Source organism: Hyaena hyaena, unplaced genomic scaffold (genome assembly GCF_003009895.1).
Source record: "Hyaena hyaena isolate Hyena2069 unplaced genomic scaffold, ASM300989v1 scaffold_91, whole genome shotgun sequence".
NCBI lineage: Eukaryota > Metazoa > Chordata > Mammalia > Carnivora > Hyaenidae > Hyaena > Hyaena hyaena.
This window is the reverse complement of record NW_024080725.1, coordinates 1,058,564-1,074,459: the sequence shown is the minus strand read 5'-3', so window position 1 is coordinate 1,074,459 and position 15,896 is coordinate 1,058,564. Positions and strand designations below refer to the sequence as shown.

The 15,896-nt window shown below is 46.6% G+C and overlaps 1 protein-coding gene across 3 annotated transcripts in view; it reads right to left on the bottom strand.

Annotated features, from left to right (window-relative positions):
• The window catches only part of CFAP221 (cilia and flagella associated protein 221), a 102,188-nt gene that overhangs the window by 51,431 nt on the left and 34,861 nt on the right, over positions 1-15,896 (bottom strand). For all 3 annotated transcript variants that reach the window (XM_039234872.1, XM_039234873.1, XM_039234874.1), the window contains exons 7-8: positions 14,659-14,762; positions 958-1,117 (exon numbers count right to left, since the gene is read on the bottom strand). In XM_039234872.1, coding sequence (XP_039090803.1) covers positions 958-1,117; positions 14,659-14,762 — 264 coding nt within the window. The remainder of the gene's footprint in view (positions 1-957; positions 1,118-14,658; positions 14,763-15,896) is intronic.

Below are 15,896 nucleotides of genomic sequence, written 5' to 3'. Positions count from 1 at the left end.
AAGTCACTTGTTATACATGACTTATTTTGGCTCCTGTGTTGTATTTTCAGAGTGTGGACTGTGTCCCATAGGGCTTTGCAATGGACACTGCACACAGCAAGCACTCATTAATTATAAGGTCATATTGGGTCATACTGGGGTTTAGTCAGTTAAAGTGTCTGACTGCAGCTCAGGTTGCGATCTCCCAGTTCGTGAGTTCGAGCCCGGCGTTGGGCTCTGTGCTGACAGCTCGGAGCCTTGAGCCTGCTTCAGATTCTGTGTCTCCCTCTCTCCCTAGCTTGTGCTCTGTCTCTGTCTCTCTCTCAAAAATAAATAAACATAAAAAATTTAAAAAATAATATCATATTGAAAAGTTGAAAAAAGTTATGCTGTTCCTGTCTTATGATTTACATTTAAAATAAAGTGTAGGGGCTCCTGGGTGGCTCAGTCAGTTAAGCATCTGACTTTGGCTCAGGTCATGATCTCGCAGTTTGGGAGTTCAAGCCCCACATCAGGCTCTGCACTGATAGCTCGGAGCCTGCTTGGGATTCTCTTTCAATCCCTCCTTCTCTGCCCCTTCCCCCGCCTCTTTCTCAAAATAAATACACTTTAAGTTAACATGTATATACATATACATGTATATACATATGTGTAATATACATATATGAAATGCATGCATAAGGTCACAACTCAACCAGCCCAGTAGTAGTAATCAGTAAAAGCAAGTATCCCTCAAACCAGCTTTTCTTGGTCATCTCTTCCTCTCTCAGCAAGAACAACTGCTGCTACAAGCCTAGAGCTATTTTATGCATTACTGTTCATTTTAAGGAGTATTTTATGAACGCTCATCGTCTTATGTACGGTTTCAATGGCATTCTGTTACAAGAAAGAAAGACAGAATGGAAGACATGGCGACCTGAGGACTTTTTTTTAACAAACTTCTAGGAGGAAACAAAAGACATTCCAAAGCAGCCGTACGGTAAAGCCATGTTGGGATAGCATGTTCCAGTGAAGACACATCCGTAGGGTTGGGAGTTGAACTGTGAGATCCACAGCTGCATTTTCATCTGTGCAGTCCCGTACTGAAATGGCGTGAACTTGACGGTCACGTTCATCTTCCCATTAGCTGGGATCAGTCCTGAAGGGAAAGAAATGAGACGACACGGTTCTTTCTCGCCTTGTGAAGCCTAGTCAAGGGGGCTGATACACACACAACCGTGATCTTCCCATGGGGAGTACAAATGTTCCCAGTGGCTCTAGACGGTCTTTTCTTTAAATCTGTGTGATTCGACTTCTACATGTTTACACTGATCTCGATCCTTCATAATAACTGGCTGTCAGTTATATAAATGTATACATATCCATCAGCATTAGTGAGTCAGACATGAGCTCCCAGAACTATAATCTGTAAGCTGATTACCAGTTGTCGATGTTAATGCTATAAGCAACAAAGGATAGCTAGGAACACACATAAAAGTTTCCGTCCAAGTAATTCAGTCTCCTGCATTTTGGTGTAATTAGATTCTCTCCTTCCAAATCTTTGGAATGGACAGTATACTGCTCTCTCTGAAGTCAAATATCCCACCTAACCTTATTTTTCTTTTGTATCTCCAGTACCAAAAGGGCTTAGAATATAGTAAGTGCTCGGGGTGCCTGGGTGGCTCAGTCGATTGGGCACCTGACTTCAGCTCAGGTCATGATCTTATGGTTTGTGGGTTCGAGCCCCGCGTCGGACTCTGTGCTGACACCTCAGAGCTTGGAGCCTGCTTCAGATACTGGGTCTCCTCTCTCTCTGTCCCTCCCCCACTCATGCTCTATCTCTCCATCTGTCAAAAACTGAATAAACATTAAAAATTTTTTTTAAAAGAATATAGTAAGTGCTCAATAACAGGAAAGAAAAAGAAAAGGAAGAAAAGAAAGGAGGGAGAGGGGGAGGAAGGATCAATGTAGTAGATACAAGAAGGGCTGATGTTCTCTCTGATTTCCACGGAAGGCTCTTCGGTGTGCCTTCTAGATGATTCCTTATGCCCTCACATATCTGGTCTTCGCACTACCCCTGCAGAGGCCTACACATTCCCTCAGAATTGCTTGGCGCACCCCCCTTCTCATCTATGCCCTCCTCTGAATCTTGTCCTGCTGCCTTCCTTGTTCTCTGTGCACAACCACATGGACCTTTGACTTGTCGATCCAAAGCCTTCACTAAGCACTTACTGTGTCCCAGGCAACGTTTCAGGCACCCAAAAAGTAGCAATAAACAAAACAAAGTCCCAGATCTCCCAGAGTTTACATTCTAGCTGGGGACAGAAAGCAAACAAGCAAATAGGTGAATATAACACATAAGGTCGTGCTATGAATACCAGCAAGAAAAATAAAGCAGGATGCGGGGCAGGCAAGTGAAATGAAATGCTCTATTTGAGGTAGAATGAGCAGGCGGCTTCTCTGGTGACGACATGTTGCAGCTGAGGCTTGAAGGAAGGGAGGGACCTTCACTCTAACCCTCACACATTGGGCTCCTGCGGCCTCAGGGTCTTGGCACTTGCTATTCCCTTTCGCGAAATTTTCTTTTCTTTTAGTTTTTGTTTGTTTTTAGAGAGACAGCAAGTAAGGAAGAGGGAAAAGGGGGAGAGAGAATCTTAAATAGGCTCCACGCTCAGCACGGAACTCGATGTGGGGCTAGATCCCACAACCCTGGGGTCAGGACCCGAGTCAAAATCAAGAGTTGGATGCTCAACCAACTGACCACCCAGGCACCCCTTCTTTTAGTTTTTTAATCCTACTCTCTGAAATGACCACGTTTTGCAGTCTGCCTTCCCCTAGCCTTAACTGTAGTTTTATAAAAGTAGGTGCCTGCTCATTACTGTGTTCCCAGCTCAATAAATACTAGTTGAATGAATGAATGAACCAAGTCTCATTCACTCACTCAACATATGAATCACATGAAACTCCCCTTGACTCCCCTTCCCTGGAAGCCTTCACTCCCTTAAACTTCTGTCCACCCAAGTGCCACCTGAACTGTTAATCTTCTCAAGTTTACAGCTCTCCCCCTGGACTGCAAGCCCCCAAGGCTGACGACAGGCCCCAAAGCTCATTCACCATCCTGGGATCCCTTGCTCAGTGCTTCAGAAATAGGTATGGGTCAACCTCCTGAGAGCAGAAGTCCAAACCTTTAAATGACATCCACCTGTGACCCAGGAAGTCACTGCAGGGCAGCGTGAATCAGCAGAAGAGATGGGTTCTAGTGGCTGACCTAGGATCAGCTGAACACGAACCCCCAGAAAGTGCTGCAGGTCCATACCTTGACCACCCACTCGGTCAGAAAATATACCATCTGACCTGCAGTCCACTGGGGGCTTTAGACTAAAAACATTCTACTGCTTCGGCTCCAGCTCATTAACTTAAAAAAATAAGAACAAGCTTTGGAGCAGGGATTAATGTTTGCCTTGACCTGGCTGATTTATTTTGAAGTGCTCCCAGCCCACACCTAATACATAAAGCACACTGGGGCGTAACCCGGGCAACCAGAGTGTACACTGCTTTGTCCATTAACAGGGACACCAGTTAGCACGGCTCTGTTACCGGAACTTGGTTGCGACTGATTGTCGTGTGTTAACCTCGCTCTGCTAGGTGTGCCTAGCAGTCCTGGCTTACTGCTTGGCAGAAACTAACGGTGGAAGAAAGGAGAGCAAGTTTCATGTTTTAAAAGTTAAGAAGCACCCTCCCCCCCCACCCCCATTACTACTTCATTTTAAAAAGCCCAAACCCAGATTTTATGGGTTCCGTTCAATCCGGGGCCAATTTCAGATCACTGTCCTTAACATCAGAGGCATAATGTTAAATAACTGGGCAGGGTGGGTGGGAGGCACATGAGAGAAAAACTGAGACATAAGCTAAAGGCTAAGAAAATCCTAGTCTGTCAGTAAGATGGGTATAATGAAGAAAATGTAGTGACACTGAAAAATACTATAATGATTCATGAAGTGACCAGAAAATACCACTGGATCTTTGCCTTGATTTTTGTTTTTTTAAATTTATTTTTGAGAGAGAGAGAGCGAGAGAGCAAGCTGGGAAGGGGCAGAGGGGGGGTGGGACAGAGGATCCAAAGCAGGCTCCATTCTGACAGCAGCGAGCTTGAAGCAGGACTTGAACTCACGAAACTATGACCTGAGCCAAAGTCAGATGCTCAACTGGCTGAGCCACCCAGGCGCCCCGACCTTGATTATTTATGTAAAGTATGCATAAACATGGCCAGTCACCCACAGGAGATGGGAAAATACATCCTTTGTTAGGGTGGTTAGGCCCAGGGTGGGGGTCATTTTTCTAAACATTTCTTCTTTCACGTCCATACAGTGTCATTATACAATATTGTTATACTCTTTAAATAACTTTTTATTTGAAATTCTCAGAAAGCACAGATCATCCTCCCTAAATTATCACAAAGTCACTTAAGCTCGCATGCTTGAAGCCTTAGTAAGTATTGGTCTTAATCTTCCAGGATTTAGAGTTTTACGAGCTGTGGGATTTTGGGTAAATTTCTTGATCTGTCTAAGTTTTGCACGGGGATTTAATGGTGCACCGTTTAAAACCTGTCCATTAAAAAGCGGTCGACAAACTCGGTGTTTTGGATTCACTGGATTGCAGGAGGAAGGGCTTTAAGACGCACCTCCGTAGGCCACACGCCACCCACTGGGACACGCACAGGCCACTGGCCACTGCACAGGGTATGCCGACAACACAGACCCTGACCCACTGGGCCCCGTACAAGGTCTGTGACGTGGCTTGTTACTTTACCGGAGGCTCCATTTTCTCAGCTGTGAAATGGGACAAGGTTTAAAGGAGAAAACAGTGTACATGGTCTGGTATAATTCTTGCTTAGTAAGGGAGTGTGTGTCCTATAAATGTGTCCTTCCCGGCATCTGTGCCAAACATAATGAGTAATGACTTATTCTGCATTACATATATTATATCATTAAAATGTCGGGAAGAGGGGGCTCCTGGCTGGCTAAGTTGGTGGAGCGTGAGACTCTTGATCTCAGAGTTGTGAGTTTGAGCCCCACGGTGGGTGTGGAGACTGTTTTGTTGTTGTTGTTGTTAAAGTTAAAAATAAAATAAAATGTCAAGAAGAGGAAGTATTTCTTGGAAAACCTTATACGGTCGACTGTGGAACAACATGAGGGTTAATGGCACTCACTCCCTGTGAAGCTGAATTCCTACATACACCTTTTTTCTTTTTAAGTTTATTTATTTATTTTGAGACAAAGAGACAGAGGGAGTGGGAGAAAGGCAGAGAGAGGGAGACAGAGAATCCCAAGCAGACTCCACACGGTCAGTGCAGAGCCCAATGGGGTGCTCACCGTGAGATCATGGCCTGAGCCAAAGTCAAGAGTCAGACACTCAACTGATGGAGCCACCCAGGCGCCCCTTCTACATACAAGTTTAACGCCCCCCCAAAACATAATGACTAATAGCCTACTGTTGACCTGAAGCCTTACCAATAACATAAATAATCGACACATATTTATCAGTTCTATGTATTTTATACCATATTCTTACCATAAAGCAAGTTAGAGAAAAAAACATTATGGAGAAATTCCTAAGAGAAAATATATTTACAGTTGTGCTGTACTTATTGAAAAAAATCTGCATCGAAGTGGACCCGCACAGCTCAAACCAGTGTTGTTCAAGGGACAACTGTGCCTGGCCCATCTGGGTTCTAAAAAAGGAAGAAGCTGGGGCGCTTGGGTGGCTTAGTCGGTTAAGCGTCCGACTTTCGCTTAGGTCATGATCTCGCGGTTCGTGGGTTCGAGCCCCGTGTCGGGCTCTGTGCTGACTGCCAGCTCAGAGCCTGGAGCCTGTTTCAGTCTGTGACTCCCTCTCTCTCTGACCCTCCCCTGCTCACGCTGTCTCTCTCTCTCTCCTAAAATAAATAAAACATTAAAAAAATTTTTAAAAAAATAAAAAAGGAAGAAGCAACGGCCTCATGATGGCAGGCCACTGGGATGAGTTTCCCAAAGCACCTGGTCTTTCTTTTTTGCTGCACGAAGGTGCCAAATGCAGGCGATTCTACAGGTCAGAAGACAAGGACTGGGCTGCCTCTGGGAAGATCGACTTTCAACCTTATTAATTTTGAGAGAGAGAGGCAGAGACGGAGCGCAAGTGGGAGAGTGGCAAAAAGAGACAGGGAGACATAGAATCCGAAGCAGGCTCCAGGCTCCAAGCTGTCAGCACAGAGCCCGATGTGGGGCTCGAACTCACGAACCATGAGGGCATGACCTGAGCTGAAGTCAGAGGCTTAACCGACCGCAGGGCAGATGCTGAAAACCAATTACCCTGGCACTTACTTTAATCTTTCATTCTCTTCTCCCTCCAGCAAGCCTTTGTGACTGAAACTGGAAATAATCAGTAAAGTGAGAGTTTTGGGGGAATCTTCCTTTTCCTCCCTGTCCACCAAATATCCAAGGATGCTTTCCGCGGGAGCAGGATCAGAACAGCCCGGGGGCCCCACCTGTGCTGGCGGGAAGCTGCGGAGCAGTCGGAGTTGCAGGACGGCCGGGGAGAGGCAGGCCAGGCCAGCAAGCCCGCAACCTGCTGGCAGGGAGGTGAGGGTGGCGCGCCCGTGACACGCCCCCCGACCGGGGCGCTGTCCTTCACGCACAGCACTTGCATTCCCCACGGCTCACGGGGACACAGGGAGCCACCCTGGTGGCTCACGCCCCCAGCCTCACAGACCCTTCGGCAAAGCCCGACCGCGCCACCGTCCACCCTCCGCCATTTTCACAGCCAGCATTCATCCAGGCCGACCTGGCTTCCCTTCCTTCCTTCCTTCTTTTTTTTTTTTTTTTAAATATGGACTGCCCTGTGAATTTGCACACGATCCTTGCACGGGGGCCACGCTGGTCTTCTCTGCGTCGCTCCCAGAAGCGAGCACTGGGCTTCCTTTCTGAGGGGGACTAGCTGCTGCCTCCTGGCGCGCCTCCAACCGCTCTCCCCTCAGGAGCGAAACGAGGCCGCGCCAGCGCCGCCTGCTTCCAACCCTCCGCTGGACTCCCTCCCGGCTCAGAACCAAACCCCGACTCCTACTCTCCTCGGGTCCCCGAGGCCTCTCCAGCTCGGTCTCCCCTCGGGCACACCCTCCAGACACCCCGGGCTTCCAAGCTCATAGCGTTGGTGGCTCCTGTGCTTAAAACCCTCTTCCCCCTGGTCCTGATCACCAGAGGGGGCAGTCACCTGGTCACATCCCCTTACTTTCTTTTTCTTCACAACCATTTCTACCCTCTGGACAGTGTCCTCCTCATGTGCCTGCGTCTCTCCCCGGAACTGGGACATCAGAGGCGGGGGCAGGACTGTTTTGCTCCCTGGGCAGCCCAGGGCCTATCACAGTACCTGATGTACAGCAGGTACTGAGTGCTTGGTTCTGGAACAAATGCAAACGTGGGGCCACAGGGCAGGAAGCAAACCCAGCAGCAGGCGGAGCAAGCCCAGCAGCATTTCCGGTAGAAGATGGTGAAGTGAAGCTATTTTAACTTGAATGAACCCTGCTATGAAACTCACCATCACACCAAGAAGCAAATGCGTAAAATGGAAGAGAGGGAAAGTCTTCCATGAATCCCAAAGCCCAAATCTTTACCCAAATTCGAGGCAAAGGGCAACTGAGCAATGTCTACACAGCTCTGAAGTGAACAAAGCTGTGCACCAAGACTTTTAGAGCCAGTCAAGCTGTCCTTCAAGATGATAGGCTACAGGGACATTGTCAAACACGCAGGCACTCTTGATATGTAGTCTCCAGGAAACTTTGGTTAACAAGCCGCTGGATTACACAATCCAGACAAGCCAGGAGAAAGAACGGACATGAAGAATTTAAAGTAAGGAAAACAGGGAGCAAAGAATGAGGGGACACCCTGTTTCCACTTAAATAGAAACTAAGTAACTGTGGCATTTATGGTCACAAGCAGAATGCAAAGGCTGTAAACCCAGATAAGGTAAGATAATATCACAAAACAGGAAGCCATGAGGAGCAGGGAGTGTGGGTGGGGGGAACAGTGCATGGATGCTACTTCCCTTCTCTGCACCCCCAAGATTCTAGCTGAAGTTGAAGCATGCAGCTGAAGGAGGCAATGGCTCTGACCTCAATCTCTTTTCTTTTTTTTTTAATTAAAAAAAATATTCTTTTATTATTTTGAGAGACAGTGCACAAGACATGGAGGGGCAGAGAAAGAGAGGGAGACACAGAATCTGAAGACAGGCTCCAGGCTCTGAGCTGTCAGCACAGAGCCCGATGCTGGGCTCGAACTTAATAACCATGAGATCATAACCTGAGCCAAAGTTGGATGCTTAACCAACTGAGCCACCCAGGCACCCCTTTATAATCTCTTTTCTTAATTTTAGCATAAATTTTAGGAATATCACTTTTCAAAAGTTTCTATTTATTTATTTTGAAAAAGAGAGGGAGAGAGTGCATGGGCACATGAATGGGGGATAGAAGAGGGAGAGAGAGAATCCCAAGCAGGCTCCATAGTGTCAGCTCAGAGTCTGATGCAAGTCTCTATCCCACAAACCGTGAGATCATGACCTGAGCCAAAATCGAGAGTCAGGTACTTAACGCTAAACTGACTGAGCCAGGTGCCCCTTAAGAGTATCACTTATATCAAGGGAGTTCATCAATTCCTTTGGCTTCACCTGTTGTTATTTTTTTAATCAAGATCAAGTAATGAAACACATTTTTATAACAAACATATTTCATTTTTATAAAGCCACTTCTTAAAGAAATATTTCTGTTTGCTCAGCCCACTATCTCCCACACTTATTTACCCCCAGAGCTTTTCTTTTATTCCTCTATTGTTGCTGCTGCCTGGTTTTGGGCAAATCTGTACCCTTCCCATACCAGCCCCTAGGGACCCACAGAAGGGCCTGTTCTATAAGGAAAGCTGGTGTTCCCTCTCAGTCTCCTGGAAGGCAGGCTTTTCCAGCAGGAGACAGGGTTGAGTCATGCTCTCCTTGGCCTCTCCCTGGGCCTCCCTGGGGCTGGCCCTTCTGGATGGGCAGTAAGGGTACAGAGTTTGGTCAAAGTACAGGAACTGGTCTCTGGGCAAAGTCCACTGAATGCTGTTGGTCAGCTGAGCTCAAACCAGCCCAGACTGACATGCCATCAAATGATCATCTTGAACAAGGGACACCTAGGGACCCCGAAGGCAAGAAGAATATACAAGGTCTGGCTGAGAGCTATTATTAATCTCCCTAACTTTTCCCTCACAAAAGAGCGTGTACCTAAAGTCTGAGTCTTGTGATACAATTCTAGTTGTCTTCCTTTCCTATTTCAAGGATCCTGTATCGTTACTCTTTCAGCTTAAGGGAGTGGTTGAGAGCTCAGGGTCTGGAGTCAGACACACCTTGTTGCCTTGGGCAAGACATCTGGCCTCCCCAAATCTTGGTGTCCTTGGCTGTAAAAAGGTGACGCTAAGAGTTCTCATAGGGCTGTAGGATGCAATGGAGCAGAGCACGCAAGGTGCTGAGGACAGCACCTGTCACTTGGTTAACAAGTAGCAAATGGAACATACGGACATTATGCCAGCTACTCTGTGTACAACCGCTGTCATCCATCAAGGAGATACCAAGTGCCAGGTGACACGAAGCACTGCTAAAATGTGACAGGGCAGCCTCAGGGCTGTGCATAAAGAATTGCCACTGGCCTGTCCAGCTTTTCTCGCTTTAATTAGTTACTACTGTAAATTAGTTACATACATCCTTAACTAAGGGGCTTTGGGAACTCATCTTTCATCTGCCATATTTACTGTTCCCAGGCATCTGACCTGACTCATAAGTCACCCGTAAGGTTGGTGCTTTAGAAAGTCACAGAAATGTTTGATCTTTTGATTTTCCTCTCGTAAATGTTCTATTCCAACCTGGCACATGGGCCCTGGATTTTCTCTGGTTTGCCAACCTGGAAGGTAATCAGAAGCATTTGGCCGGTGTATCTCACTTGTTTCTATCACTTGCCAAAGACACATCTGTGTGTCTCCATTTCTCCATGTATCCATAAAATCGGCATTCTTTTCTGGAATGAGGCTATTCACGATGGACCTAGCCACCAATAAGGAACGTTTTATGGGGGGCCTCCTTTGTGTGCTGAATATCCACAGGTCCTACTATCTTCCTGACAATCCTGATCTGTCCCTGCAAAGTTTTCTGCTGGGGATTGGGGGTCTTCTGTCTCACCCACAGGTATACAGTAAGGCGGGGAGAAGAAGAGGCAGCCTTCCCTATTCATATTCTTGTCTGGAAGGAATGGGTTTGCTCGGAGTCTCACCAGCCAGTGAGGCTTGTTTGATAAGATACCTTGGTCAGTGGAGAGGGAACATTTGGAGGAGAAAACGGCAAAAAAAAAAAAAAAAAAAAAAGACTTAACACTCACTTGCTGTTGAAACCTAAATGGGTAAATGCTGGGGTATGACCAGCACTGTGATGACAGGTCCCGAAGAAGTAGGAATGAATCCAACTGAGACCACGTGCTTGGACTAGGGGTCAAGTCCTTCTGGCCCACCCAGAGTAGGGGGTGGTGCACGGAGGTGCCTTGCACTTTGACAGGTACGGTGCACTGTTTATGGTGTCCTAACACTCGTCCAGGGGGAAGGGAAATTGTTCTTTGCCAAGATGTGCTCCCGGCTGGGTTGCTTATAATCAAAAAGTGTTATATTTGGGTCCAAAGTGAGGGCAGAGGCTCTGGGATTACCCCCAAATCTATATAAAGTTGTCATAAATTTGCATTTCATAAGAAAATGAGAAATATAAAATTATTTCTGAATGGCTGATCTATTCCTCATCATTGGGGAAAAAAGAGAACAAAAGCATTAAAACTTTCTGTAAGCATTCAAACTTCCTCGCTCACCTTGCTATTTTATGCCACCATTTACGATTTATATGAATTGCATGCATTCTTCTGAGTGTATGGGAAGCCAGGCAAATGTCCAGGATCTCCAAGTGCTCAGAGTAAACAAAGTCAACCTTTTTTTTTTTTTTTTTTGTGACATGTGGCTGTTCTCCAACACTGATAAGATCATGGCCAAAGGCATGCATTGCTGACTCTTCCAAGATTATCAACAGAGTAGGTCTTCTTGATGTTTTAATTGTATATGATTTCTTGTCAGCGGTATAAAGAAGGTTACAAAATCCTTCACTCCATGTCCCAGTCTCAGAAAGACCTTGGCACCATCAACAGACCCAGCTTCTGACAGCGGTAGTGCACACATGCATCTCCAGGACGCCCAGTGGGCAAATGGCTGGTTGAGTTAAAGTTAGGGGCACTATGTCCGATTCATATATTGTAAATGGAATTAGCTTTGTTCAAATTTTTTCATTTGGTGAGCACAAAGTGCCTGGAAGGCATGAATAAATAAATGACTCTTCTAGTTCCTAGAGAAGACCTTGCTTTAGAACCCCATGGACAATGGATATCTCCACTGCCTCTAAAGATGTGCTTAAAACACTGTCTATAACTATACATCCTAACTGTGTAAAATTAGCCCATGTTCTTAGCCTATCGGGGTCCAGTTTATAAAATGGGGGCAATAAGGACTTATGTGATCCATGACTGGCCGACTGTATAAGACCTAGGACTCAGGTAGGATGTCTGGCAAGTCAGAAAAGCCCAGAGCCTGCCTGGGCTCCATGCATCTGACCCGCATTCACCGTCCAGGCAGCCAGGGCTATCTATTCCAGGTGAATGGAAGTCATCAGTAAATCCCGTAGCCTCAAAGATGTGTAGCAGATGCATCAGGATGTTAACAAAATGGGAAACCAAAGCAAGAAGATGCCAGAGAGACCAGTGGGTCAGGGAATGCACTTGGCCTCATAAAATGGCTACAGAGGAGGCTGAGTGGTCCAGCCCAGAAGACCTGCTGGTACAGACTCATCAGCAATGCCATCCACATGATGTAGAACATTTAAAATCGTACAGGTGGGACCCCCAAAGTTCAAGAGCCCTGGCTTGCTCACTAATGGCTTTGCTTGCCTCACCCTCCCGACTTTCCTCCTGGTCTCTGTCCTGGACCCACTCCCCCTCAGTATCCTCTGAGTGCCTGGGTACTCAGGGCTCAGTTCTCCATCCACTTCTCTTCTCTAGCCACGCCTCCTCCCCAGGTGACATCACCTCCAGTCCCCCAGCGGTACGTTCCATCAGTACCTCGGTGACATCGAAATAGATGTCCCCAGCTCCTGCCTCCCCCTGGACTCCAAACTGGTATATCCAATGTCATTTCACTTAAAGGAAGAATTTAAAAGATAAGCAACAAACCAAGCACCAGAACAACCGGAAAGCCTACCAGATGGAGCAAAGAGCTCACGGGTCATCCATCTGTCTGAATTATGTAGCTGTACAGTTCATAACCTGAGTGCTCAAGGAAACACCTGCATAATTGTTAAGTTCATGTACACTTGCCATTCATCTGTGCTCAACAATTGCATGTATGTAGTCCTCCAGTTTGGAACAGGCTTTTTGGTAGATTAATATTCCTGATCTTGGGACAATAGTTCTTTGCAGAAGTATGACTTGGCCACAGGAACCTCTAGCTTTCCTCCAGATTCTCCCTTCCTTTTCCTTGCCATTGACACCAGCTTGGTTCAGGCTCTCAAGGCTTACACAACTTCATTCCCAACACAGTGATTTCCCGGCTCCCCGCCCACTCCTGCCTCAGTCACACCGACACACTGCAGCTACACTGACCTTCCTGAAAACCAGCCTCTATCACAACTATTCGGAAAGCTCGGTGGTTCCCTTCTGCCTATGGAGCTTAACAGATTTATAGACCATTGGGTGGGGTAGGATCTCATTGGTGAACCTTGACCAGTGATTGCCGGGCTTGCTGAGGAATGCCTGTATCAGAATCACCTGCAGGTGCCTGTTACCAGTACAGAAAAGCAGGCCCTTCCAGAGCAACCTAACACAAGTCACCAGGGCTGGGTTCCTTGGCTTCATAGTTGTCCCAAGTGCTGAATGTCTTGGGCACCACCCTACTCTAAGCCCCATCTGCTGTCTGAGCCTTCAGTGAAGGTGAACTGGCTACTTGATAAGAAACCAACTTCATATTTGAGCATCTCTGATCATGTACCAGGAGCCACCCAGGCCAAGGCCGTTCCTTTCTACACCATAGTGATTCTTGCTACTGACACACCTAGCCTGTCTCCAAGACCCTTCTCTAATTGAGCTTCTCCCCCTGCCGCCATCCCCCTTCCTGCCATGACCTGATGCCCTTTCACTAGGATTTATCTGGATCTGTCTTAGCACGTGGCTTTCCGGGACAGTCCCAGAGGTCCAGTGTGGTCCGATGGCCCAGGGGGGAAGAGGGTTCCCTCCTCTTTCTTGCCATAACCTCTAAGGAGAGTGTGGACTAAGATCGCAGGAGCTAGCTCACTTTACCAGCTGACCTCGTGTGTCAAGTTTTTATAACCTCTTTAGAGGTAAGGCAAAAATTCAGTTTGTATGTCATGAAGCACTGCACAGACTTTGGAATCAGAATGACTGCTTTCAAGCCCCACCTTTGCCACTTACTACTGAGTGTCCCTCAGTAGTGGATAAGTTGTTTAAACACTTGGCACCTCATTTCTATGTCTATAAAATGGAAATAATAATTATATCAACCTTACCTGGTCGTGGAGCAGATTATATGTACCGGTACATACACATATATGAAATGTATCTATACCTATCACTTAGAACAGTGCCCGGCATATAATAGTCACTAACAAAGGATTACTATTATTATTCTACCAAAAAGCTTATAGTGAGAACATCAACTCTCATTAAAAGCAGAAATATCATTTTGTTAAGTGCAATTTTGGTGAGCACTTATTCTCTCTTCTTTTTAAAGCCTAAAAATAATAAAGCTCCTCTCTGGAAAGAGAATCAGGTCCTGTTTTTTGCCATGTAAGTGGTAAAGCTATGCTGCATTTCAAAAATCTCAGAATGGCTCCTGCTTCTCTAGGAAAGAAATCTATATACGTTTCGTAATTTAGAAGCAATTCAACATTTCTACTTTGAACATTCATCCATGCACTTGCAATCAGGAAATTAATGGATCCCTACCCAGACATTAAAAAACAAAACTATTTTAGTGTTCGCAGCAGACTGCGGTGGACAGATTTTTAAGCCCAGACCCAAACATCAAGAGACAGAAGCTGGGAAGCAGAAATCACTTCAGATGCAGACTGCACTTTCAAAAAGCCCTGAGCAGTGTCAGGATCTGTGTCAAAGACGGACTGGCCACGCCACACGTGGGGCAAATTCACAGGAGCCTTCAATAACATTCCAAACGCTTGGCAAGAAACAATATTCCCATTTTAATTGAAACGGAGTGAAAGGGTGAATGCAAATCCAAGGATATACCAAGAGCCAAAATGAGAATAGGAATGGGTTCATTTCCAACTTCAAGTTTTGATCTTGAAAGAGATTCACCTGGACGCTACTACAAATTATCTACATGATCCAAATGACCTGGAAGTGTCCTCATTCTCCAGTATCCAATCCCGATTTACCATGAGTCAGGCACGTCAAACTTGCTATCGCTACACATGTGAAAATACAGTATTCAAAAGAAGATTATTCTCTTTTATAACTTGAGACCCACTCTCCAAATCCTCCCTGCTCTGAGAACTCTGAGGAAATTGGAAACTTGAAATCTTGATTCTCCTTACCTGATATCGGGTCAACAGTAAAGGCTTCATGAGATTGAATCAAAGTGATATGAAATTCGAAATCTATAGGACAGCTGCACTGTAAAGGGATAACGTATTTTTTGCTGCAAAAAAAAAAAAAAAAAAAGGAAAAAATTTTCTTGTTAACTAGTTCTTTTGATATCAAGGAACAGAGACTCAAGTTACATAATAAAGAACCACAAAAGGGGTGCCTGGGTGGCTCAGTTGGTTAAGCATCTGACTTCGGCTCAGATCATGATCTCATGGTCTGTGAGTTCGAGCCCCACAAAGGGCTCAGTGCTGACAGCTCAGAGCCTGGAGCCTGCTTCCGTTTCTGTGTCTCCCTCTCCCTCTGCCCCTCCTCCACTCATGTTCTGTCTCTGTCTCTTGTCTCTCTCTCTCAAAAATAAACATTAAAATTTTTTTAAAAGAGCCACAACAGTGACCATAGTCAGCGTGGTTGTAGTAATTCCTGGGTGCCAGCTACTGTACACATTTCCCAGACGCTAACTCTTCTGATCACATGAGGTGGTACTGTGATCATCCCCACCCACAGACAAGGCTCAGAGAGCACAAGTGTCCTGTCCGAGGTGACATGGCTAGTTAGCGGCAGAACCGAGATTCAAGGCAGGTCAACTGTGCCCAGTTTCCACACTCCAAATACCTCTGTCCTCGCTGCCTCTCTAGTACCCGTGGGTTCATCCTGTGGACACTCAGTCACAGGGAAAGGGCTTCTCTGCCACACAAGGGGCCCCAGGGAACCTAGGCAACACTGAATGGGCAGACCTTACACAAAGAACCCTGGGAAGCTCCCGGCCTTTGCAGAGCTTCGACCTAGACCGTGTTGAAGAAGCCACACTTCCGGCTGTGTGTGAAGGAAACACGCCAGAGACTGTTGGGTAAGAAGGGCAAACAAGCAGTAGAGGCACCTGGAGAGGGTGAGTGAATTCGGTAATGCTCCCTCAGCCAAGACCAGCCCAGCTGCTGACTGGGCCTGAGGTTGTCCCTTAGGGGACTACAGGAGTCGCTCCGGCTGTGCCATCGCTGAGAGCCCAAGTTTCTCCTCATGTCCTCTTCTCTGTCAGGTGGGCCAGTTTGGGAGATGAGCGAGGCACGGAGCAACCAAGTTCTCTACTGGTCCCCGGGCATCCTATGGATGCAGAGCTGGGCCGGGTTATCAGGGCCCCTTTCAGCAGCTGGACCTTGAACCCTTCCACTAAGAGACTCAGCCCTGCCCT